Source organism: Papaver somniferum, unplaced genomic scaffold, assembly GCF_003573695.1.
Source record: "Papaver somniferum cultivar HN1 unplaced genomic scaffold, ASM357369v1 unplaced-scaffold_57, whole genome shotgun sequence".
NCBI classification, from domain to species: Eukaryota; Viridiplantae; Streptophyta; class Magnoliopsida; order Ranunculales; family Papaveraceae; genus Papaver; species Papaver somniferum.
The window spans coordinates 1,098,006-1,125,764 of record NW_020648415.1 but is presented as its reverse complement, the minus strand read 5'-3'; the positions used below and the strand labels follow the sequence as shown (position 1 = coordinate 1,125,764).

The 27,759-nt window shown below is 36.4% G+C and overlaps 2 protein-coding genes and 1 long non-coding RNA gene across 5 annotated transcripts; 1 reads left to right on the top strand and 2 right to left on the bottom strand.

The window, feature by feature from the left end:
• Positions 1-5,241: 5,241 nt before the first annotated feature.
• Positions 5,242-7,084, bottom strand: LOC113343257 (cytochrome P450 76A2-like). Its single transcript, XM_026587505.1, has 2 exons — positions 6,143-7,084; positions 5,242-5,925 (listed from the first exon to the last, which is right to left on the bottom strand). The coding sequence occupies exons 1-2, from the start codon at positions 7,082-7,084 to the stop codon at positions 5,308-5,310; spliced, it is 1,560 nt and encodes a 519-aa protein (XP_026443290.1). The 3' UTR covers positions 5,242-5,307.
• Positions 7,085-7,973: 889 nt separating this feature from the next.
• Positions 7,974-8,765, bottom strand: LOC113343256. Its single transcript, XM_026587504.1, has one exon. The coding sequence runs from the start codon at positions 8,763-8,765 to the stop codon at positions 7,974-7,976; it is 792 nt and encodes a 263-aa protein (XP_026443289.1).
• A 6,659-nt stretch (positions 8,766-15,424) lies between these two features.
• Positions 15,425-18,415, top strand: LOC113343223. Of its 3 annotated transcripts, none has more exons than XR_003357104.1 (9): positions 15,425-15,630; positions 15,861-15,929; positions 16,279-16,388; positions 16,637-16,865; positions 17,041-17,395; positions 17,513-17,627; positions 17,720-17,801; positions 18,034-18,175; positions 18,269-18,415. It is a non-coding gene; the product is annotated as an uncharacterized LOC113343223 (long non-coding RNA). The 3 variants fall into 3 exon arrangements; XR_003357105.1 differs by having other exon boundaries at positions 15,425-15,767; positions 17,293-17,395; XR_003357103.1 differs by having other exon boundaries at positions 15,425-15,767.
• The last annotated feature ends 9,344 nt before the right edge of the window (positions 18,416-27,759 follow it).

Genomic DNA, 27,759 nt, shown 5'->3' with positions numbered 1-27,759 from the left:
TGTTTAGAGCACATCTTTAGATCATAACCACTTAAGCTCACAAACAAGTTCGCGGACTTAAGGCAACCGGCAGAGTTTTCCAAACTCAGCAGAAAATCTCGGCAAGAAGACTTCCGCCAGTTCGCGGACTAAACACGCAAACGAGTTTTTGAAAAATCCCAACAGAAATTCTCGGTAAAAGAACTTCTCTCAGTTTGCAGACTGGGTTCGCGGACTTGGAAAATCCAATTCCTCCGGTTTCTCTCAATCAACAAAGTTCGAAAACTTCGGATTAAGGAATACATGGTTATGTAATCTAAACTCCCATTCCATTCATTGAGACATTCTCAAAGGACGTTATATAAACGTTATTCACAGACCATTTCACGTCAGAGCAATTCTCAAAGTAATTGAAACTTTTCATGACTTTCGTCACTAGGTGAAGATAAACTTGATCAAAGCGAAACGCTTTACCAACACACGGTTTCAGGAAAAACATAAGTAGTGAATACTCATCTCGAAATGTCAAATATGTATGATCCAGTCTATATAGCATACGAATTTTTGTCTCATAAGAAGTAGGATATATAATAGATAGACTTTTGAGTGATAGATAAGTTCAAGTCTCCACATACATTTTTGTTGATGAAGTTCCACGGTTTCTTGTATAGATCTTCGTCGTTGTATGATGAATCGCCATGAAGTCCTTGAGCTCAACTATACTTTTCTATGCTAGTTCGAGACTTAGATATGTAGACTAGAAATCAAGACTCATAGTTTTGATCACTAACATTGACAAACATGCTTGATATAGCAACGCATGCGAGGTCGACTGATCTATGCTCTAACAATCTCCCCCTTTGTCATTTTTAGTGACAAAACTATTAATACATATTGAATACAAAAAAGATAAAATATAGTGGCTCCTATTCCATAGTCTAATCTTCAACGTTCCTTGAAATCTTCGTCCTTCCAAGTACTCCAATGATCCCAAAGGTTGTAAGTTTAGCATCACCGTTGTTGAAGATCCGTAGCTATAACAATGAGATAAATTGAGATTCTCGATCATTATTATACAGTGTCATAGTATCATTATGTAACATCAAAGTCCAACTGCATCACGACTTTAACAACAATACTATGGTGATATGTATCATTACCCCTTATTCAATAATCCATCTCGATCATGGAAACCACTCCCCCTTACACAATGATCCGAAAACCATATGTATTTGTAGTGTGAATTACATTATTTCTCCTCCTTTTTGTCAATAAAATTGGCAAAGGTAAAAGAACGGGTTCATAATGAAATTTCCACAAGATACATTTCATAGACTAAAAGAAAAATACATACCATCTTAATTTAGATGCAATCATAAAGCCGAAGCTAAATGCATTCATCAAGGAGTTTTAAGATACAAGATAACAGTTTGTACTGTGTATTTTATACACAGAAGGCCCGTAAATCAATCCCGTGAAGGAAGATTCTAGAAGTTTCCAGAAGGCTTAATTCCAAAGTTTCTTGCACATGAAGTTTACATCAAAATTAGGGTTACATAAACTCTATAAATACATGTATCCTAAACCCTAAGAGAGGATGGAATTTTAGGTTAGCTAACCTGGAAAAAATCCTTTGTATCATCATAATCAATAAAATATCTCCGTTCCTCGTGGATGTAGGCAACACTTGCCGAACCACGTAAATTCTTGTCTTCTTATTTGTTTTCCATCGTATTTTAACCCTAATCGCATCATCATCATCAAATCATCGTGTTTAGTGTCTAAATTAATTTTGGGTACAAACATTGGCGCCGACTAAGGGGATTCGTGTAAAACAATCGTGTTTTTCCATTGAAAAAGGTGCAGAAAAATCGTGCACGAGTTCGATGCAAAAATTAAAAAGAAAAAAGGAAAAGTTAGGGTTCTAACGTTAACTGTTGCGAAAAACAGAAGCTGAAAGTGTTGCGAAATCCGTTGCAGAAGGCGAGATCTACAGAAACGACAACATATATGAGTGTTACAGAAAACGCTGCCAAATCTTTTGCATCCAGCCTCAGGTACACCTCCAAATCCAGCCAATCGGAATCTTCAGATCGAAGAAATCTGATCCATAAGATCTGTCCTGCCACACATCCAGCTCTCGGTTCAGTCTACTGGTTCAAGCCAAGACCAACCCGGTTCATCCATACTGGTTCAGTTTGGTCTAACCTGGTCCAGACCGTTCTGGTCCGGCCAAGTGTCACATCAGAGATCCAGTCAACACGACAAATAAGCGGCCACGTCATATTCAGGGTCCAGTCAGACCGCCACGTCAGCAAATGTAGTCCAGTCAGCAACCGACACGTAAGCAGGTTGTCACGTCACCACTTTGTTACCATGTCATCATTTTCCAGGTGCCACGTCAGCAATATGGTCCAGTAATCAGTGTCACGTCAGCACTCCGTCAGTTTCTGAAATTGACCAATTGGGAGACTTCCACGTCATCACCCCTATGTCCAGTCAGCAACTCCACGTCAACTCTTATCTGCCATGTCAGCAAACTGTGCACCGTCAGCACTGCCACGTATACAACAGCACGCGCGCTTCGCTCAAGTCTTGTTTCGTCGATAACTTCTTCGTTTTAAGGCCGAATTGAGTGATTTTTGGCTCGTTGGAATCGTCTTTCAATTCCCTACAACATGGAAGGAGAATTTCCTGTGTTCGAGAAACTTTTATGTGCCCTTGGAGCAGCAACATGATCGATTTCGAGGTTCGTGGATGGCGACATGGTCGAGTTCGAGGTTCGTGGATGGCGATATGATCGAGTTCGAGATGAGGATTGCTTAGACCCTTAAATATTTAGCCTTGCATCACTTCTCAAGCACCTAAAGACTCACCTCGCACGTGAGCACATAAGTCTTGCTCTTATCGCAAGCATAAAATCTCGTCTTGCACACGAGTATGAAAGACTTGCACCTTGGCAAGCATAAAGTCTCGTCTCAACCACGATCCCAATGCCCGATGTTGGTCCAAAGTCTCGTCAAACCACGAGCCCAATACCCGATATTGGTCCAAAGACTCGTACTCAACATAAGTAATACATCCATCCTGCCCGAGAAGCGAGCGCTACAGCCTTGTTACGTTGCGAGCAAAAAGCCTTTCCCCAGTTGCAAGCACACTACATTCCTCTCAAGATTCGACTAGCTCTCGAGCATAAAGTACACCACGTGGCAAAAAGTCTCGCCTTGCAAGTGAGCAAATTTTATTGCAGGTTATTACAGTAGGGGGCGTCTTTGTAATGTCTCTACTCACGCTTGGGGGCGACTGGCGAGTTACGTCATCAACGGTCGACGCAGAAGGAAAAACAATTTTCTTAACCACCAACTAGTTGGAGGTGAAGAGGGGGCGATGTTTTTACCGTGTATTTTATACACAGAAGGCCCGTAAATCAAGCCCGTGAAGGAAGATTCTAGAAGTTTCCAGAAGACTTATTTCCCAAGTTGGTTGCACATGAAGTTTACATCAAAATTAGGGTTACATAAATTCTATAAATACATGTATCCTAAACCCTAAGAGATGATGGAATTTTAGGTTAGCTAACCCGGAGAAAATCCTTTGTATCATCATAATCAATAAAATATCTCCGTTCCTCCGTGGATGTAGGAAACACTTGCCGAACCACGTAAATTCTTGTCTTCTTATTTGTTTTTCATCGTATTTTGACCCTAATCGCATCATCATCATCATCATCATCATCATCAAATCATCGTGTTTAGTGTCTAAATTAATTTTGGGTACAAACACCCATGAATGAAAGGACCAAATTAAAAAGCCACATAACATTTTTTACACCTTCTGTTGGAAATGCTCTAAGTCCCCAAATATTAAGGAGTTTAAAGAGATTCATAAATAAGTCCTCAAATATTTATATCAATTAAACTTTTTTTCTAATTATCCGTGTGCTTTCATCATTAAGTCCTTAAATATATTTAATTTTTGGAATACCCCCTATGTCAAACTTAAGCTTTTGTTGTCCCTGGGTCTTGCTGCCCTGAAGTGGGCCTTTCCCTGATTACCCTATGGGGCCGGCCCATTAAAATCTTATTGTCGCATCAACTGTTTTGCTTAACAAAATTGAAACTAACTCTAACAGTTTGATTTAGAGCTGCGGAGTTTATTTGAAATCTTGATATCTTATAATTTTTGATATTTCTCAGTGTTAAAACGAACTCTTGAATAGATAATGGCAGGAACCATTTACATTTTATATAGTTAATATACAATGCGGCCGTTCTGGTTTTAGTTAGAACTTGCATAAGTTTAGCATGGATGTCTGGAAACCCTCACACCCTGTTTTAGATGGGGATGATTCTTTCGTCAGAACCCTGATTAACACGTTTTATATTTATTTCTTCAACATACTCCTACTTTGGTTCTTTCAACATAGCAGTAATTCGTGTAAGTGTGTCATGGTCTGACGATGATATGAAGTGTCAGACACGGTAAGTGTCCTAAACATAAAGACAGGCGTATATTGTCAATGAATACATGTCTCAGTTATTTGTTATTTCGCTACCAAGTGCAAATACAAGCAACACATGCCCACATTGATATTTAAGTTCTGTTCCACTGAAGTATGAGCTAGTTCGGACACAAGTGTAGTTGAGAGAATACGGCAAAAACTAAAAATAGATTGTTGAATGTCTTGTTACATGATTTCTCTCCTTCTTCTTGTACAGAAGCATAGCAGTGTTCCAAAATGATCGACATCTAACCTTGTCTTATCTTGCTATGTTTTTATGCTCTTGCTGTTGCTTCTGCTGTTTCTTGGTTTTTATTATCTCTTTTCCTTCTTGTTACATGTAGACTTATGCTGCTAAGCTAATATTTCGCATCACAGATATGCACGGCTTCATCGGGTTTTTGTTTTGTAAAGTTCTCTGAACACACCAATGCAATCACCGCACTGCATTTTACTGGGAACAACAGTGCTCTCCTAAGTGCATCGTTAGATGGCACTATCCGTGCATGGGATATGTTACATTATCGGAATTTCAGGACATTTACTACACCACCTTCTAGGCAATTTGTTTCTCTGGAAGCGGATCAGAGTGGTGAAGTGTGAGGGAAGTCTTGATTCTTTTGAGGTATGCTCTTTTTCCCAGTGTCTCAATTAGATGCTTCTGATAGCATATAATTACCTAGAAGTTATATTCTGACAGTGAGCTGCAAAATTCAATATTTTTATAAACACAATCTTGCCAAAAGAGAGTGGTACGACAAATTAAATTTCTAAGTTCATGGATGCATAACATAGGTTACAATTCCAATGTTGTCGAGTATTTGAAGTCACACTGCAAGCGCTGATGCTCTTGGTATTATTCTTAAAGGAGTATACTTTTGCAAGGACGTCTGTAGCTTTTCCCTCATGTCGATGGATTCAGGTGTGACGCCATTTTCAAGGGTCCAATCAAAAGATTGGAGCAATGACCCAACCACAATGTGAAGAATTCGGTGAGCCATGGGGTAGCCAGCACACATACGCCTTCCAGATCCAAACGGTAAATATTGAAAATGTTGTCCGCGGTAATCAGTAGTATTTCCTAAGAAACGTTCTGGATTGAACGAGAATGGATCATCCCATGAAGCTGAATCCCTTCCAATACCCCAAACATTAACCAACACTGCTGTGTCCTTAGGTATAATATACCCCATGAATTTTGTGTCTTCAACAGTAGTGCGCGGTATGAGCAAAGGAGCGGCAGGATGCAATCTCAGTGTTTCTTTTATCACCGCGCCTAGATAGGATAAGTTTTCAATATCACTTTCTTCAATCCTTCTATTATAACCAACAACTTGGGCAATCTCATCTTTGGCCTTCTTCATTACCTCTGGATTGCGAACAACTTCTGTCATTACCCATTCTATGGAATTGATCAGAGAATCGCTTCCACCGATAAAAATTTCCTACACAAAAATAGAAAAGTTTATTAGCAACGGTATATATATGTGTGTCTGATCCGCACCGAATTCACATACGGACCCTATCATGAGAGAATATCGTCCTCACATTTAGAGACAGCAGATTTTGTAATATTTTATGATCATTTTGTGCATTCTCGAACAATTATATATCGCAGAATGTAATATAAAGTAAATTGTTCAAGTTAATTAATTTACTTACCGTTATAAACCAATTAATGTGTCTTTCTGACAGTTTCCTTGGTTCATCTTTGCCATTGCCTTCGAAGTCCATCAACAAATCCCAATAATCCTTCTCCTCGTTGTTATTGCGTAAAACGTTCATGCTCCTTCGTTCCTTTGCAAAGCCATCAACAATGTTTGCACATGCATGCACCGCCTTCAACGTTCTTTTGGCCAAATTCTGTGGGTCTAAACTTCGTAACCATGGGAAGAAATCAGCTAGATTAGGCGTCGTAGCTAATTCTACAATCTCCCCAAGCAGTTGATAGAGTTTTGTCCCCGTTGCAGATTTAAGATGCATGACATCCTTAGAAAAGAAGAGATTTCCCAGTAAATTAGCAAAGGCGACCAAACTCAAGTGTTTTATTTCAACACTTCTACCTTCCTTCTCTTCTACAGATATCCATTCTATTATCTGATCTACAAATTGTCTCCTTCTAACTAAAGTATTCTTCATTGTCGTGCGAGAGAAAAAATTTGCATATAGCCGCCTATTCATTCGCCAGATTGGTCCATGTGGAGACCATGGAGTCCCGTGATAATCATCATTTGATGGTTGCAGCGCCTGGATCGGATGACGATTGATAAAAGCTTGATCATGACTTTTGAATAACTCCATAGCAGCATCGGCGGAAGCAATAACTAGCGTATTCACCACACCCATACGTATCATGAAAACTGGTCCGTATTTCTTTTGAAGTTGTACCAATCTTTTGTGTGGCGCCTTATAGTTGTAGCCTAAATCTAAGAGGTTTCCGATCAATGGCCAACCTGGAGGACCCGGTGGTAACCGCCTTGAGTTGGTGGTACTACTTTTCCAGCTATGAAAAGTGTTGAGGAGCAGGAGTAACAGGGGAGCTGCCACTGCAAGAGAAATGGCTGTCCAGACGAACATACCATTTGTGTAGATAGGATCTTTCATTCTGCAGGATTGGTTTCGGTATTAACAACTAATTCCTTGTTTTTGAGGCAGAGATATAAGCAGGATCTTTACGCGTTCCAATTATTCAAACTAAATGATGCTTACAACATGCAGTAAACTAATGCGACAATTCACTGACCAGCCGGGCTTTGTGGCGCATAAAACCTTCCGTATATCCAAGGAGCCAGCACTAAGGGGCACAAATTATTCCCAATCCGAGGTAGATGCGAAATGCAGATCTTATGGGTCAATTTAGGCTTTGATTGAAACTGTTTCCCTAGAAAACGTAGGAATAGTGGTTATCTAATGATTTTTTATTTATATATATTTATTAAACTGAAAATGGGTTATTTGTCCAAATATTTTTAAAAAACATGGTTCAAATGGACGACTAAAAATTATTATGGGTGAAATGGACACCAAAAAAATAGCAAGGATGAAACTGGATTCATCCTGACTTAAACTTAAAAAATAGCAAGGTTGAAACTGGATGCATCCTGATATAAATTAAAAATAAGAAAAAGTATTTGAAAATGGATAGGATGAAACTGTCTACATCCTGACTATTTTTACATTTTTGTCCATTTAAACAGTATCAAAATCTAAATGTCCTTTTCATCCAGGAATTATTGATTTTGGTCTTAATAACCAATTTTATGCTTATTAAAGGCAAGATGGTAGCTTTCGCCCATCTGAGAAGTTAATGACGCCTGAATTTTAAATACTTATAGGTGACTATTAGTACTTTGCGAGCAAGGCATCATAATTCACAAGTTCATGACACAATGATAGAAACTTTAAGTAATCGAATTGTGTTTCCTACTGGCAATGGCTGCATTTGTTGACTTTTAAGAGTTTTTTTTTTTAATACGAAACCAACTTCTATTACTTAACTTGTAATACTACATAACTTAGATTGACGGGCTTGCTTATCTTTCCATATAGCAAGATTAATATTTTCAGGGAAGTTAACATAGTAGTCTAAACATAGCCTGTTTGATCTAGCTGTTTTGGCAATAACATGGGCAACATTGTTAGCTGTCCTATTAACATAGTTTAGTTTAAAACAAGGAAAGGAGATAATCAAATGCCTTATTTCATCTACATGAACTTGGTTCCTCCAGTGAACCGAGCTATTGGCATTCTTGACTGCATTAACTACATTAAGATTATCTGATTCCAACACTACATTCCTCAAGTTGCGTTGTCTAGCAAATAGTATGGCTTCTTTCAGGACTAGACATTCCGCCTGTTCAGAGTCTACTCCTCCATTGATGAACTTGCACCTGATTCCTTGGAAGAAACCTGTATAATCACGAATTAGTAAACCAAGCCCAATTGTTTTGGTATTGTAATCAAAGGCAACATCCATATTTATTTTAACTTCATTTTGTAGCGGTAGTTGCCAAACCTGCTTATTATTTCGTCTTTGAGGAGTTGTAATCTGACATTGCTTGAGCATGAAATTTATTGAGTGAGATGTGCTAAGGATGTTTTGGTCTATGTTTTCAAAGAGCTTAGAGCACCTATTCTTCCATATAAACCAAGCAGTTAGCATGCATTTTAAGACAGCTTGTTTATCTGACTTGGAGTTAGAATCGACTGTTGACTGAAACCAAGTTGATATCCAGTCATCCACCTTAATCCTTTGTTTTTGAAGGACAGAAACATTTATATTCATAGATAACCATATTCTTCTAGACCAATCACAGTCAATTAAGAGATGTTGTAAGGTTTCCTCTGCTTGAGAGCATCTCGGACAAAGATTATTTATTAATCGTTTGTACCTACTGAGGATCTCCTTAGTTGGAAGTATTCCTTTTAGACACTTCCAGATAAATAATTTCACTTTGTGAGGTGCTTCAGATTTCTAAACTTCATTCCAGTTAAAAGTAATTGTGTGGTTTCCTAGTTGGTATGAATTTGATAAAGCTTTGTATGTAGATTTTACCGAAAATTGTCCATTCCTACTTGGTTCCCAGATGAGCCTATCATTCCCTTGTTGAGACACATGCATTTCCAAAATTAATCTTGCAGTATCATCCTCGAACAAGTTTTTGATTAGTTGTTCATTCCATCCCTAAGGGTTGTCTAGGAACAAGTCAGTTACATAAACTATTCTTCCTGGTTCTCTGAAAGTATCCTTTGGAGTGGGTGGAGAATCAAGGCCTAATACCCATTTATCATACCAAAATAATATTTTATCTCCTCTGCGGACATCTCAACGGTGAAATTTTCTGACATACTGAAGTCCTTCTTGTATACCTTTCCAAATCCATGAGGTGTTGGATGGATTATCTTGCAGATGAAGGAAACTGTCATATGGGGAGTATTTTTCCTTCATGAATTTTACCCACTATTCTCCTTCCTCTGTACATAATCTCCACGCTAGTTTTATGAGAAGAGCCAGGTTAAATTGCTCAAGATTCCTAAATGCGAGACCTCCTTCCTTTTTGTCAATGCATAAAGACTTCCAAGCAATAAGGTTTAAACCTCTGTTAGTTTTATGCCCCCACCAAAACACTCTTTGAGACGTATCCATTTTTTTCATCATGTTTTTGGGAATTCTGAAGTGGCTCATATACTGTGTTGGTAGAGAGTTTAACACTGACTTAACTAGAGTGGACCGAGCTGCTTGATTAAGAGTTTTCTAGCACCATCCTTGAAGTCTGTTCTCATAAGAACTTTTAATTGCACTGAAAGATTGGTTCTTTGATTTTCCCAAAAGAATTGGTAAACCAAGGTATTTATCTGAAGTGCAAAGTTGCTTGACTCCTAGATCATGAGTGAGTTTCAACTTATATTCATGAGAAAGATCACCCGTGACGTAAGCAGCAGATTTTGAAAAATTAATCAGTTGACCTGAGATCTTACTGAAATTTTCCAAGCATAACTTAACATTTTCAATACTATGTTTGTCTCCCTGGAAGAAAAGAATGCAGTCATCTGCAAATAAAAGATGATTAATTGAAAACGAATTTTTGTTACCTGAATCCCTGATATTAAATTCCTGCTTTCTGCTAAAGCTAGGGATCTCGAAAGATACTCCATTGTGATAATGAAGAGACACGGGGATAGCGGATCCCCTTTCCTCAATCCACGAGAAGGATAATATGGACTAGAGATATTGCCATTTAAACGTATTGAAATAGATGTAGTTGAGATGCACTGATATATGATGCTGCACCAATCCTCAGAGAAACCCAGTGACAACATCATTTTTATTAAAGACTCCCACTCCACCCTATCAAACGCTTTTGACATATCTATCTTAAGTGCCACTAATCCCTGCTTTCGATTTTTTGATTGTGTGAATCAACTCATATGCCATAACAATATTTTCATTTATGTATCTTTTTGGAACGAAAGCTGCCTGAGTTGGAGAAATTAGCTTTTCCATTAATGGCTTCATCCTAGTGACTATTAGCTTTGATATAATTTTTTAAGTGATATTACAGAGACCAATTGGTTTGTAATCATTCGGTGTAGAGGGGTTTTTTGTTTTTGGGATGAGGCAGGTAACTGTATTATTTATAGAGGAGGGCATTTCCTTGGTTAGGAAGAAATTTTGTATGAGATGCGGTACTCCATTACGAACTATATCCCAATGGGTTAAATAAAACCCTGCTTGGATGCCGTCTGAACCGGGTGCATTCCAAGGTGGCATACTACGTAAAACACTAATGATCTCCTCTTCTGACGACAAAACAGTTAAAGCATTGTTTTCTTGTTGGGTAATGATTGGTTTAATGATGTCGAAAGTGTTTTCTGAAAATGTTGGCCTAGTGGTATTTGCTATAGTAGAGAAATGATTGGTAAGGAGGTTTTGGAGATCCGTGTGTGAGTGAAACCAATTTCCATTTTCATCCCTAAGAGCTGTGATACGGTTTCTAGATTTCCTTCTATTGGCTAATGTATGAAAATAGGTTGTATTGTTATCCGCATCCTTGAACCACTTATCTCCCGATTTTTGATGCCAGAAATCTGCTTCAACCTTTTTCCAATGATTTAACCGTAAGATAGTATGAGTTATCTTCATAGATATATCATCGCTATATGGCTGTGATTGGAGTGTAGCAAGTTGATCCTTCAAATGTCTAACATGAAAATCAATCCTACCAAAAGATTATTTATTCCATTTACACGGATGTGTTCTAGTTTTATTGAGTTTTTGATCAAGGTTTAGATCAGTAGATTGGTTCCACGCACTGGCAACAACATCCATAACATTTTGATCCATAAGCCAGCATCTCTGAAATTTCCAAACATTCCTATGTTTTACCGACTTTGAATCTGTAAGTAAAAGCAATGGAAAGTGATTTGATCCTAGAAAGGGAAGATGAAGCAGCCTAGAATCTGGAATCTCTTATCCAATTTGAATTGTGCAAAGCCAAATCAATTCTAGCTCTCTTATGTCCCTTCCCATTAGTTTTATTTGTCCATGTATGTTTGGAACCAGTGAAACCCAAATCCATAAGCCCTGCATTGTTAATAATGTGACAGATCCAATTATCTAAACTAGCGAGGCTGGTAGAGGCATCCTCTTTTGAGATATGCACATTAAGATGCCCTAGAACTATCCAGGATTGAAAAACATTTTCACTGAGATCTTCCAAGAATTCCCATTGTTGTTTTTTCAACTCCCACTGGTAGAACCATAAACACAAGAAAGAAGGCATTCTTGTTTGGAAGCATCTGTTGTTAGAATAATATGTACCATATTATCCTTACTACAAATGATATCACATGGGAAACCATATTTCCATAGAACTGCTAGACCCCCTGACATTCCAATTGATCTAACAAAATGAGAATTTGGGTATTGAAGAAATTGAGTTAGAACTTTTGCCTTTGATTCAGCACATTTAGTTTCCATGAGAAAAATGATATCTGGGTCATGCAATCTTGTAATGTCTTTCAAGTGATCTCTAGTTTCTTTCCCTCATAACCCTTGGACATTCCATGACACTATTTTCATTTTGTGAACTTGAAAACTGACTTGAAAATTAGAAGATGAATAGAAATTATACTGAAACCAATTAGAGTGAGTAAATGAAAAGAAGTTACTAATTGAGATATGTACCTGGTCATCGGTGCTTGTAGAAGTTGCCTTGAGTCTTTTTGAGTGGTTTTTCTCTGAAACAGTTCCACCGAAAGAAGGATGTGAATCAGGTGATGGAGACAATATATCTAGACTAACACATTCATTTCCTGGTCCCTCCATAATATGGCTAGTTGAGTGACTAGCATGCAGATTTCCTTCAAAGTGCTTGATCAACTGTTGCAAAGGTTCCTTTAAAAAATGCTCTTGTAAACAAGCTTCTGGGTCTAGATTACTAGAATTGTAATCATCCAAGGAGACGCCTAGTTCACCCATAGCCAGATATGCTTTTAAGAGCTCCAAATTTGACCTGTATCCATCCATCTTACCCATAGGTGTATTAAATGCAGTCATATTCAATTCAATTTCAGTTTCAGACAGACCTCCTAATAAGTTACTGTTCCCAATATTGTGATCCATATGTTTAAAATCATTTTTAGAATTACTTGGACCACCTTTCTCAAGTCTGATTCTCTTGCCTTGTCTACATCCTAAATGGTTTGTCTGTTTGGTAGTATTAGTAAAAACCTCTAACATACCTTGAGAGTTGCAGCCAACCACCGTTACTGAAGGAGAAGAAGACAAAGGAATATTTCTGAGGTTGTTATCTGCATCCTGTTCTTGTAGAATAACCGCATCCTTTGACAACTCCACATTAAATTGCACCGCCGGAATGTTTGTTGGATCTGCATGCATGCTTGATGAGGTAATCATCATAGTCTGATCTCCACTCAAACCTTGATTTTCCACTAATTGAGTCAGATCTGTCTTATCAGTAGAAGCAGAAGAGGTACCATGCGGATCCACATTTGCATGTCTTTTTGATCTGTTATCCGGGTTTTTCCAAGAAGGGGGATCAAGTATTAAAACTGATGATAGATGTCCTCGTTGCTGCTTAAGCAAATAGAATGCAATGATCTCACACTCCGTCTCCTTATGATCAATGGTGTAGCAGAAACCACACAGATTAAAAGGTTTTTTTTCATAGAACAATCTTATCCATACATCCTCGTCCGCAGCATTCTTAACCCAGAAGCCCCTTCTAAGAGGATCTCTAACATCAAACAACACCAGATCTTTTTGAACTTTACCTTTTGCAACAATACAGTCTGGTGGATCAAGTTCTTTCACATCACCCATTGGAGAAACAATGCTTCTAACTATGTTTGCGTAAGCAAATCCAGGTTGCAAGTTGTATAAACGAATCCACAACAGAACTTTAGTTAAATCCACTAGACTTTTTGGAATCTTTGGGTTCCAAAGCTCAAGTGCAAACAAGTCACCTTCTAGAAACCATGGTTTGAACATAATAAAAATATCATACTCCTCAGTTGTGTGAAACTTTACAAGGAAACAGTCATTTTCTTCTCTTTCGATAAAGATGTCTTTGCTTTTCGGCTAGAGCTTTTTTAACTCTTTATCAAGTTCACTAACAGAGTATGACTTTGAGATGTAAATCTTGCTTAAAAAACTATACTTAAATTGCTCAGCTCCCTGTAAAAGATCCTCTGTTGATATCTGTGGTTCCCTTAAAGCTCTCAATCTTTCAGTTATCGAAGTACCTTCCATTTTCTTTTGGACTAGAGTAAGCACGTTTTCCATGAAGAAAAAGCATAGGGAATAAGATACTAAAAGGGAGGAAAGAACGAGGTGAAAAACCAACATTAATAAGCTTTTGCCTCTGGTTTGGGTTGTGAACGTTCTACACCTGTAAGTAGAGTTCTTACATGACCATAAAATAATGTTTTGATTAATTAAAACTGCTGGTTTGCATCGAAACCCTAAAGCAATACCACGGGTAGATGATACCAAAGATGATTAATATAATCTGCAAGTATTTAAACCAAAAGGGTGATAAAGAAAAACACGCATGCCATGTTGTAATCGAGGGGAGAGCCATAGGAGCCATTTCGAAGAGATTGCAAGAAAATTAGGCAAAACCACTCCAATCCTCAGGCAATTCTTCTGCACCAAGACCAGTACCTAGTTGAAAAGAAAGAAAATGTTCATTAGATTAACCATTAAAATAAGCCGAGTAGTTAAAGAGGTTGTAATTAGAACATGCAAAGGGAGAAAAACAAGATCAGATGAGGAAAATTCGAAAAGAGAGATGGTGAGTCAATCCAATTTAGTGACTCGACTTTTAAGAGTTAACTTCTCATGATGTGACCGACTATGGTGCATCACATTTTTATATAGACGGCTCTACGGTAGGAGTGGACCTTTTCTCTTTCTTTTTGTTTTCTTATTATAGGTTCCAAGTTTTTGGTTTTGAGGGCTCCTATAGATTCAAGTGTCCCAAATGTGGATAAGGGGATATCTCACCCATAACTAAAAAAAGAATATTCTTAACCAAAAACTAAACCTAAACCTAATCCTCTTCATTTTCTCCATTGTCTTTTTTTTTTGTTTTTCTGTTTCTTTTTTTTTGTTGTTGTTCTTCGACCATGATTCTCCACAAGTAATTACTTCAATTAGGTAAGTACTTCATCGATTTTCCGCAAGTAATTACTTCAATTAGGTAAGAATCGAAAACCCACCTTTTTTTGTTGCTTTTGGTCGCATAAATAGGTTAGATTTGATCAAATTAGGGATTTTAAAACAATTTCAAAATTACTTACGGTTGGGAAGTATTGGTTTTCCAAACCGTAAAACAATTATACGGTAGGGAAAATATGAACTCCCATTTAACCTGGATTTTTTTACGGTTGGGAGTCCCAACCGTATATGGAAGTTACGGTTGGGAAAATTGAAGATTCGCAACCGTATGTTAAATTTAAAAAAAAATATTGATTTTGATTTTTAAACTCTAACTATAAATTAGTCTAACTTAATTACTAATCATACTTAATTTAGTTAATCCAATTATTAGCACTGACTTTATGGAAGATATTACCATTAACAAAATTAATATGTTAAGGGGTTTTGTTGATTACTATTTCATGACTCTTTATTTTATCATCTTGGCTATCTTACAAAAACAAATGTGTTTTTAGAAATCCGACGGCTTTGAAAGGTGTTTTCTAAGAGATGAACGACTTCCATTGCTCTCAAAATGCAAAAAAAACGAAGAAGATAAATCGTGGCCTAGAATGCACCCTTCTTCTACGTCCTAATCCAACGTCCCATATTCGACTTCTTCTCTTAATTTCCATCGGTAACGCTTGCCAAAGCTAAGCTGCAATTACTAGGTTTTGAATTCTGCTCCATCTTTTCATCCATAACGGATGAAATCAATTAGCAGTTTAGCACCACCATTACTCTCTTTAATTCGAACCAAAATAATCAAAACAAGTCCTCATGCGTTATCAAAATAAAAGATACCCATTAATAACACCATTATTTCTTCTTACCAATCACGTTCGAATGCATAAACCTCCCAAAATATTTCTTCTTACGAATCACGTTCGACTGCATAAACCTCCGCAAAAGTTATCTTGCACAGGTTCTCAATGGTTACCAATCTCCTTTCTTAAGTTTCCGTGATTTTGGTATTTTTCGAGGGAAATCTCTCTGATTTTGATATTTTTCTTAATCTTTTTGTGTTGATTTTCTCATCCTGGGTTTGGATTAATAATAAAGGTATTGGATATGTGTACTTTTCTCAACAAGGGTTTTGATTCTTTATCTATACAAATAAGGATGTCCTGATTTGGGTGTTTCTGCACTTATCAGGAGCAACAACAACCTAGAATCATCATCAGCAGAAAAATAAAAATGAGATTTCTCGGAAACTCATCTAAGGTAATTGAAATTTATACCTTTTTGTGAATCTTCACGAGAATTGAGAATTTTGGATTTTCACCGAGGTCTGAATGTTGTGCCATTTTTATTCAATCTCAAATTACATGGCTTTTTGGGATTTGAAGTTTCTATGGAGGTTTATACGTTGATGCCATCTAACTTTGATATTTATTTTTATAGTTGTATACTGTTGTAATCTTAATTCTTCCATGCTCTTTAGTTTCGGTACAACAAATGTCCCCACTGAATCACAGTGTCTTATGAAAAACATCGGAACTTAATTTCTACTACCTAGTCTAAATTAGAGATTGATATCTAAAGTTGAAAATTGTTAATGAAACATTTGCAGAATGCCGATGTGGAAATATAATGTTATATCCTCCTCTCTCAAGAGTATGTATGGCCGCAAGGGAATTACGAGTTCGTATGTTATCCAGCCTATGCTTACTTAATGTGAAGGTATGTAATTTATTTTGAACCCAACTACTACTTTAAACTGTCGCATTTATATGTTTCTGAGTGATTCTTTCATTTTGTAGTGTTCACAGAATTGTTAATCTGTATCATTTATACAAAACGCATAAAAACCAAACATACAAATCCTGTCTTATGTACATTTATACCTCATTGTTGTATAAGCTCAATGAAAAGTTATTTTAAGCCACTGAACTAATTAGTGTGTGTGTGTTTTGTCATTTGATACACAGACATGAGGCATCACAAGGTACTGAAAATTTAATGATGATGAAAGGGCTTGAAAAGAGAGGCTCTTCAGGAAATTTCGAAAGTTGGGGCAACTTTTATACTGCACTTAGTGGTGCTACAGAAATCAACGAAAACCTTACAGTTGGAAGAGATAGTTAAACCACCAGTGAAGATGATCCAGATGTTTTTCTTAAATTGAGTAGGTTCAGGCATATAATGTTCAAGACCAAGGTAAGTTACCATCAAACATAGTCTTGCTATATACTATATCACTGAAGTATTTCTTTGTTATCTTCTTACTCCATATGTTTTTGTTTGTTGCCGAACTATCGATACGGCTGTCATGGTCTTCTTTCGTTTTATAGGTGGTCATTTTAAACTTGGCATAATGATTTATTATTTTTAGGTGGTCATTTGAAGGATGGATCGCTAGAAAAAAATCGCCCTACTATAAATCACTCTTGTGCCTTTTTTGAGTGGAATATCGAGCTTAAGCCTATGGACTCCACCACAATGAAAATGCCGCCCTATAAATTCTGTTTTACTGCTTTTGAAGAACTGAGTCTAATACTGCAAACACATGCCTCTCATTTTTTATATCATTAGTATTGTCCCCATGATGTGATTTTAATTATTTTCACTTCTTATGGTCAAGCAGATGTGGTCGGCATTCTTACCACCAGCTTGACAACTCTACAAAAATTTAAGAGAGCAAATGGGCAATGATTCATAATGCGCGACCTAACTCTCAAGAACCTGAGGTACAAGTGTGCTGAATTGTTATTTAATTTTTGAGGCCATATTCATGATGTTTAGCAAACTATTTGGATGGTCAACAATCTTGAGTTTGTTTTTTTTACGGCGGTGTTAATGTGAAGATTACTCTGTGGGTGACTCGACGAGCGAGCTAAGCTGGAACTTGGACCAAGATGGTGTTGAGTATGCACCGATTGTGGATGTGGTAACGGGTACCTACATTAAAAAAATATTAAGGTTAAACATCGATTACGCGTTATATGAACACAATACTTTCCATTAATTTATAAACCTATACTAGAAACTAACAACCCATGACCGTTTCACAGGAAAATTATCTTTGTCATCAACTAATTCCACCAAGATCTACTTGAACATAGAGCTTCCTGAAGTGATGGATATGCGGCAAAGGTAAGGGAACCATGTAATATTTCTTAGTCATGGTATGGAGTGCTCCACGTAGAAAAGATAGTCACTCATGTTAAAACTTAAACTAGTGTGTAAGACAAGTGCTGCCAAAAAACACCACCCATCAGATAACTACCTACCAAAAGATGGATTCGCCACTGCGGCATTTTTGCTATTTGCCACTGCGGCATTTTTGAAAAGATAGTCACTCATGTTCAACTAATGTGTAAGACAGGTGCTGCCAAAATACACCACCCATCAGATAACTACCTACCAAAAGAGGGATTCGCCACTGCGGCATTTTTGCTATTGGGCAACCGAAAGAGAATTTCTGAACTAATGGCGGCCAAATGGCCAAATGGAATGCCGGGTGTAACGTACGTTTCTAGCTCATTACTACATTTATAGCTGGAACATAACAAATTAATATTTGGGTCGTGCAACTGCTAATCGTAATCGGCTTATGACAGATGATGGTTGTGCAACCGCTAATCATAATCGGCTTATGACAGATGATGGTTGGTACTATTGGAAATGTGGCAATCGCACAACAAAATTAGTTGGAGAAGAGGGTGATCAATGGGCCACCAAGAGCGAAAAAAAGATGGGGAAATTAGGGGGAGACAAAAAAAAAAAAATTCTCGTTCTGAGGTCCACAATTAATTTTGTATACTGTGACACCCATAATTATATGAAATTATTATATGAATCAATACATAACTGGTTATGCATACTATCTTTTCAGGCATAACTCGTTATGCATACTATCTTTTTCAGGGGTATAATTGGCAGCGCAACTTGGACATAACATATCTAAAAATTCGCGCCTTAGAATTTTACAAATTTTATATCGTTGGAAATCTTTTTAAAAGAGCTACGCAACGAGTACAAACAAGAATATCAAATTTTTGTTTTTAACGAAAAAATCGGAGGTGATCCTCATTTTAGGGAAATTTTTTGAAAACTTGATACTTAACCATTAAGCAGTCACCAAAAATGATGCATAACACATTCTGCAGACGCATAACGAATTATGCAACCATTTTTTCGACTGCATAACAAGTTATGTATCTGCATAACAAAGTTATGCATCTATAACAAGTTATGTAACCATTGTTTTGGTTGATTTTAGCCGTACATATAAAAAATTGATGCATAATGCAGTATGCATCCATATTTACGGATGCATATCAGGTTATGCATCTATTTTCTCGATGCATAATGCATTATGTAGCCATATTTTCGGACGCATAACAGGTTATGCAGGTTTTCTGGACTGCATAACAAGTTATGCAACAAATTTTGTAGATGCATAACAGGTTATGCATCCATTTTCACGAATGCATAACATGTTATGCAGACAGTTTCTCGACTGAATGACATGTTATGCAGCCATAACCACATCATCATCTTCTTTCATGTTTCATTAACTCCCACGCAAACCATTATCTTTCAGTTATTCGGGGGGCTCTTGGTCAAAATCATGTATTTACACCATCATCTTCTTTCATGTATTTACACCATCATATGCAATTAAACCTTCTTCACAACTCATCCATACAATCTATAGCTAACAACATAGACATTTTGCTGTAGCACTCATATCATCACATTCCTCCACTTCTCAATTGAACCCAGTTTTAATCCACATCCAAAAATCCTCCGCAAATCTGTATTGTTGTTGTTGTTGTAGACCACTGCTGCCTGCAATCACCCATCGAGTCGCTACAGCTTCATTGCATCTTCGACTTGGTCTCTGAAACACAGAAATGCCGAAGTCTCTCTTGGTTGCTCACTCCAGTATCCATCAGCAATGTAGTAGAGAAGGACATACACCATCTTTTTCAACTCCCCGTGTTCACAACGTCTAAAGATCTGTCTAGCACAACCACCAGTGGCTTTGAAGCTCGAGTCTTCTCCATTTGTGTCTGCAATTCTTCCCGACAAGTCGACAGCCATTATTTAATCAAGAACAAAAATGGGTAAGAACCCATCTCCACGGAATCCATTCAATTAACCAAAGACCCCCAATTTCAGTTCAAAACCAGAATTCCCCAGAATCCCATTTTAGTTTCTGCCAGGTACTATTGATTTTTCAAATACAAACCTCCAATTTCAGGCCACAGCAAAACCCCAGATGATAGCAACAGTGGCATATATTTCAGCTGGTTTTCTGGCATAACCAAAACTCCACCAAACTCTGTCTACATCCAGAGAACACTCGACGGAAATCAACACCAATTTGACCTGCCAACACCACCATAACCTTCATAATTTTTCTCTCAATCGAGCACCACACTGAACCCCAACAGATCCATTTCATTTATCCAACAACTCCATATAAAACCCGTTTCAGTTAACTTCAAAAATCCTCAAAATTTGTTGCTTAAACTTCTCGTATATAGCCATGAATCAATGGAAGAAACCCTAAGTCAAATCATCGAACAATACCAGTTCTTCAATCAACAGACCCCAAATTATACCACCTGCAATCAATCCACAAGCAATCACACCCAAATTCAATCATTGTTGTTGAGAGAATTGAAGCAATTGGCTTGAAATTCAACCCCCAAACACCACAGATCCATTCTCGTCATCGCTGCTTCAATCAATCCTTGATGTCTCCATTTCAGTTCAACTGCAGAAGCTCAAAATGATGCTCAGATCCCCTTTCAACCCCCAAATACGAAGATGTTGAGATTTACCCGTGAATTGAAGCTCCAATGAAGAACTGAGACGAAAACAGTAGGGAGATACGAATCGGAGAAGAAGAAGAAAAAAAACTGAAACATAATTTCAGAAATTATGGGTTTGGGAGATATTTGTCGTAGAAAATGGGTGCGCGCCTGTGTTTTTTTGAGCATGGGTTTCACAGTGGGAAGAATTTGTAAAATGGGTTTGTCTGTAGTTTTCACAACAAAGATCGATGAACCCATACCCAGGTGTTGTTACAGAATTTCTAATGGAAATACTTCCCTTCATGCTATGGTTCGAAGTCCAAGACCCTACCAGCTCTACTATTTTTGTTGCAGTTGATAGTGAGGTGCAAAAGATCATCCAAGCAACAGCAACAAAATCTCATAAACTAGACCTTGATCCAGCAATTTCACTCAGTTAATTGTATAAATTAGGTGCTTGAGCTCACAAATTGAAAAATGCTGTGACCGTTTCGTTTTAGAAAATAAGTTAACTACCAAGTGCAATCTCAAAATCCACATCTCCTTCAAATTTCGTTACGAACAGTGTAGCTATTCGAAACTTCTTATTGCCCGCCAGTCTCTTGCACAAAGTATTAATTTAATTTGCAGGGTCAAATAATGTCCAATCAAATCAGCACAGATAATCCTCGCAAGCATGCTTTAATTCCCTTTATCGGATGAACATTTAGGGATCCACAAGCCAGAATAATATCTGATGAGTTACTTGCACTCTTGATGAGGTATATATAGCGACTGCTCACCATGATACCGAGGGGAAGACCATGGTTCAATGGACGATTTAGATAATTAGAGGTTAAGTTACATCCATTGAGACGAATGTTAGCACATCTAAGGAAAATTGTAATGTCAGACGAATGTTAGCACACATTTCTTGGATATACAGGCAAATGAGTTTTTTTTTTTGTTGCAGATGGGTGTATCTGGAATTCTACGAATGGATGGATTCATATCAGTCATAAGATCTCTTAATGTTTCCTGTAATTTGAAAAAAACAACTTCGGTGCGGTAAAGAGTGGACTATATTGCACATCAGTATCAAACACAATAAATGCATTTATGGGACCAAATGCTTCTTAGGACGGGCGTCGAATATGTTAACAAGCTAACATTGAAAAGCAAAACAAATCCCGAGCCCTTGCTGCACGTTTATATTCTAGTGAGCCCCTAAAAATAGAAGTTTGCAGCCCCTATAATAGGTTTCTTTTTTATGTCTTTAAGGTTTCATAGTATTTTTTCATTTTTTTGTTGTAATGAAAATTAATATTTTAATTAAGCTAAATCATTACAATAATCCTCCTCCATCAGTTTTATGATAAAGGTCGGAAAGATAGTTGAAAACTAAAAATTACTTGAACCATCTCTTGCTTTTTCTGATAGAGTGAGTCATATTATTACCAAGTATGTGCATGCGCTTACAAAACCAGAACTTATTATTAATTTATTTATTTTATTACTTGTTGAACAATACTTTGATTGAACCAATAAATCTGCAACGCTTGTCCATTTAGAGACTTCACAACAGTATCATAATCCAGTTCAAATATTGCTTTGACATTTCCCAGTTCCTACAACCATTTGATAGCTAATTCCAATGCTTTACATTCAAAATGCTCAGTCCCATAGCTCGTCTCCACTTCCTCATCAAACTTTATGTTTTTAGTTCCCAGACATTTTCCTGCAAAATTACTAAGTATTAGTTCAACAATTCCTTTTTTAGTTTCTGGTATGAAAGAACCATCCAAGTTTACTTTCACAAAACCACACTTTAATATGCATTCTATCAAGTTAGAATTATGAGAGTCAGACAAACCTGCACAATGCTTTATTAAATTATGAATTGTAGAAATAGTACTTCATACATTAGGCTTTATACTCTGGAAAATAAGGGAGCATCTGTCTATTCTGTAAACAATGGTTATTTGTCTATTCCGTCAACTGATTTATTGAATTACGATTCTAGAAATAATAAGGGAACCATAAACAGTAGTTATTTGTCTATTCTGTAAACCCAAAATACTTGTTCTGTTTCACAACCAACATATAACAAATGTTTTACAGTGGTTATTTGTTTTACAACTAACATAGTTGATGCTTCAAAAAAACAAAAAAACAAAAAAACTAACATAGTTAGGAAAACCAAGGAAAGTGTTTTTTTAGGGTGACTGAAGTGAAGAATTGTTGCGTTTCCAGTGGTAAAATAATATTAAATCATGACTTGAGAGTAACACTTTGAGAACTAGTTGGCAATATGCCATTTTTGAATTGACACATAAGAAGATTACTGAATTTATAGGCTCCAATCTTCAGCAAATCAATGTGATATCGCAGAAGATTCCCCTTCAGGGACATGGTATTCTCTCTCATATTGAGAGTCTGTACGGCACAACAGACTCCCATTACAGTGTTATTACACTATGTATTTCATAATTCTCGCCATCCATTCAATTTTTTAACAGTTCTGAAATAATAAATTTTAAAAAATAGAACATTCTTTCTTGTGTAAAATTGTCCCATCAACTTGAAATATTTGAAGCTTACATGATTTTAGATATGATATAATATTGACAATTCTGCACATAATTGAGTTATACTACATATATATATATATATATATATTATATTATTGATTTATTTTGAAAGAATACTACATATTACATGTGATATATGTGATACATGTGATTGACATATATTATAAAATATTTTTTTTTTCATTAGATATATACTACTAGTATCAAATGATATATCATATTAAAATAAATCATTTTATTGGTTACCAAATCTGAAATACTAGCTTCTACAAAAAGAAAATTCCTTTAAAGAAACAAATCGATGCAAAAAACATTACTTTTACGTAGTTGTTCATAGCTTTATATTTTTCACCTATATTAATCTTTTCTATGCAACAATATAATAATATATTTATAGATGTTTGATGTTTCGCCTAAAGCCCTAATTTTTTTGATACGGCTCTGATCATTACAAAATCAACAAGGGTAGTTAGAAGGTTCTTTTACATGACCGCTCTTCCTTACATTATCTAAAGAAAAGGAAAATATAATCCTATTAAAGAAGGAAGATTGATAAGTACCAATAAGCATACATTGCTTAAATAATATTTCGAGATATTTAACAAGACAAGCTGCACCCGAAATGTCTTCTTTGTAATATTAATTTACTAGAAGTTATACGACATAGTCTCATAAAGATAGAATGGAAATGCATGTGAATATAATGGTTCAGTTTTCGCGTACCTCTTTTGTTGATGAATTTCTCTGACTGTCTTCGTAGATCTTTAGTCTTCGAGGGTTATTCAGTGATGTCTGATACTCAACAGCCAAAACTTCTATACGTAGTGAAAATGCGGTGGTCTAACAACCACACCCAACGATTCGTTTGGGAATCTGAGAGGACTTACTCCAATACACTTTATAGAGAATCAACTAGACAGTCAGACTCAATCAGGAGTAAAGTATATCAAAGAGTTTAATATCTCTAACTCTTAATTCAATTTGCAATCAGCAAATATAAATCTGCGAGCCCGGTTGAATATAAGAGGAGTTACTTGAACGGTACCAAATATCAATGTTCAAGTGTCAATCGATGTAAATCAACAACCAAAGGTTGGATATTCTAATTGATTGATCTTAAGGCACAACCTGTGATATTTCAATTATATAACAAAATATATTGCGAAAAATAAATAACACAGACACCAGAATTTTGTTAACGAGGAAACCGCAAATGCAGAAAAACCCCGGGACCTAGTCCAGATTGAAAACCACACTGTATTAAGACGCTACAGACACTATCCTACTACCAATTAACTTCGGACTGGACTGTAGTTGAACCCTAATCAATCTCACACTGATTCAAGGTACAGTTGCGCTCCTTACATATCTGATCTCAGCAGGATACTATGCACTTGAATCCCTTAGATGATCTCACCCACAACTAAGATTTGCTACGACCCAAAGTCGAAGACTTGATAAACAAATATGTCTCACACAGAAAAGTATATACGATTGAATAAATCTGTCTCCCACAGAAATACCCAAGAGTTTTTGTTCCGTCTTTTGATAAATCAAGGTGAACAGGAACCAATTGATAAACCGGACTTATTCACGAAGAACAACCTAGTATTATCTATCACCTCACAATAAACTTAATCGACTAGCGAAACAGGTTATTGTGGAATCACAAACAATGACACGAAGGTGTTTGTGACTACTTTTCTATCTTTCCTATCGAAGATATAAATCTCAATCCAATTTTACAATTGCACTCAATCACGATAGAAACATCAATATCAAATCACCCAACTACAAGAGAATAGTTGGGTCTGGCTTCACAATCCCGATGAAGTCTTCAAGTGTTAACCTACAGGGTCTCGAGAAGAAACCTAAGGTTAACGGAGAATCGACTCTAGTTATGCAACTAGTAACACACAGGAGGTGTGGGGATTAGGTTCCCACTTGCTAGAGTTCTCCTTTATATAGTTTTCAAATAAGGGTTTACAATCCAAGTCACCTTGGTAACAAAGCATTCAATATTCGCCGTTAGATGAAAAACATGATTCAACCAAGCTAATATCTTTCAACCGTTAGATCGAACTTAGCTTGTCGCACACAAATGAAATGTACCCTCATTTAGGTTTATGTAACCGTTCCCAAACGTGTACACCATGTTAGCTCACAAATAGTTAACCGACGTTAGCCATATGATTACTCTCATATCAACCTTATTCATCTTAACCATAACTAGTTCAAATGACTCAAATGAAACTAGTTAAAGAGTTGTTCAATTGTTATATTCTCATAGAATTATACAAGAACACAATTGAAGCAAAATCGGTTTGATTCACTCGAATCAATCATGAACATTATAGCCACGGTTTGCAAAGATTTCATTCCTTATTATATAAAGAAATGTTTATGTTCATGTTCAAAACCGATTTTAGAACTTTAACCTTCAAGTATGCAAACGGGTACGCATACTTGAAATACCCGGACTAAGATGAGTAACGCCAGTACGCAAACGGGTACGCGAACTTCAAATCCTAGCAGAAATTATCGGACATGAACATGTACACTAGTACGCAAATGGATACGCATACTTAGGTTCCCGGATTTCTCAAACCAACAGGTATGCAAACAGGTGCGCATACTATGGTTCCCGGACATGGATTACATATGTGCAAGAGTGCACCACATGACATATCCAATAATGGTTAAGTGTCGTAAACTCTTATTTAAATCACTGAAACTTTCTTATAGGATGACAATAGCCATTTTCACACACTATTAGCATCAAAGCAATTATATTAAAATAATCATTACGAAACATTCCAAGGCAAAACCAAATGATTGTATCAGACAAACCATGTAAGATGTTACTCGGAAATTTTCACATGATATAAGATGAACTTGGTCGAAGCGAAAGTTTTCCAACACATATTTTGAGAAATATGTAAGCGAGATAAACTCAGCTCGAAATCTCGAATGTGTATATAGAAAACCGTATCGTAACACGACTTATGTCTCAATATAGGAGATAAAATAGAAATAGACTTTCCAAGTGATAGATGAGTTTAAGTATCCAAATACCTTTTGTCGATGAAGTTCCACAAGCTTCCCTTTGTAGTTCTTCGTCTTCAAATGATGAACGCCGTGAAAACTAATCTCAACTACACAATCTATGTCCTAGTCCGAGACATCTATAAATATGCTAGAAATCAAGACTTATAGTTTTTATCACTAACATTGACAAACATGTTTGAGATAGCAACGCATGCGAGTTCAACCGAGCAGTGCTCTAACATTTTCCCTCTTTGTCAATTTTAATGACAAAACTATCAATACATATGGATTACAAAATAAATAAAAATTTGTAGCTTCTCATCCAAATGCTTGATCTCCTTGGAATCTTCAACACGACTCGAAAACTTCATGATTCTAAACGTCTTCAAGTCAGCATCATAGTTGTTGAAGATCTGTAACGATAACAACGAGAATACAAATGCTCTCAATCATTGTTATACAATGTCATAGTATTATTACACAGCATCAAAGTTGAATTGTATCACAACTTTGACAACAATACTAAGGTGATATATATCACTCCCCCTTAGTCAATACTTCATCTCAACATGAAAACCACTCCCCCTTACATAATGATCTGTTAACCATATGTATTTGCAGTATGAAACTACACATTAATTCTCCCCCGTTTGGTCAATATAAGCAAAGGTACGAAAACTAGTGGGATCCTCATGAAATTTTCATAGAGATACTTCATGACCAAAAGAGAATAACATACCAACTTATTTAGATGCAATCATAAAGCCAAATCTAAATGCATTCATCAAGGAGTTTATAAAGATACAAGATAACCCCTATAATATTCCACAGCCGCACTCCCCACAAAGATTTAACAATTAAGCACAAGTTCAATTAAGAACTCTCCCCCATAACATGTCATTTCCGAAAGAACAACAAAGGCAACCTTGCTTTTACAAGAAAAGAAGGATTTCTTTGGATATAACAAAATCAAATGAAAACATGAATTTGTATTCAAAAAACTCAATTGAATCAACCACAAAAATGATCAATTCAATTGGTCATGCTCGACATAAGAGAACTTACGGAGCAACACAGTATGTGCACAAAAATGTGGATCGGAGATCGACCAATACCGCGGAATACACAAGGATTCATTCTATTTTCCATCACTATTTGCACAATGACATATGATAGACATAATCCTTGTAAACAAAAGTTTTATCATTTCTTCCATCAAATAATGACTTAAAAGGCTTTAACTTTTGTAAGTCAAAAGTTCATTCCATCTTTTATCAATACTTTCATACCGACATAGTAGAGATAACTTTTGAACAAGTATGGGACAATCACAGGTTCACGGACGTAAACAACATATCCCATAACAATTTGCAATATATAAAATCATAAAGATTAAAATTGCAAAATCATCTTCCAAAAACTTAGAGTTTAAATAAATAAATCTAAAAACATGAAGATGAAAACGTTGGACATAGCTATGTGTACTCACAATAATGGCTATTCCAAACCCTAGTTATTCTTCTAAAAACACAAGGAATAATTTCTCATAAGAAGATTTATTATACAAAATACATCCCTATGAAACATTTCACTTACTTTGAATACTTTTCTCATATTTTCTATATTCATCAAGCTCGTCTTCGATCAGATCAATCCTGGATTCAA

What these genes read in the sequence shown, in the direction of transcription:
- LOC113343257 (XM_026587505.1), bottom strand. Translation starts at nt 7,084, where the DNA reads ATGAAAGATCCTATCTACACAAATGGTATGTTCGTCTGGACAGCCATT. An exon ending in ACATTAATTGGTTTATAACG is followed by an intron (nt 5,926 to 6,142) that starts GTAAGTAAATTA and finishes ATTTTTGTGTAG; the next exon opens with GAAATTTTTATCGGTGGAAG.
- LOC113343256 (XM_026587504.1), bottom strand. Translation starts at nt 8,765, where the DNA reads ATGAATATAAATGTTTCTGTCCTTCAAAAACAAAGGATTAAGGTGGAT.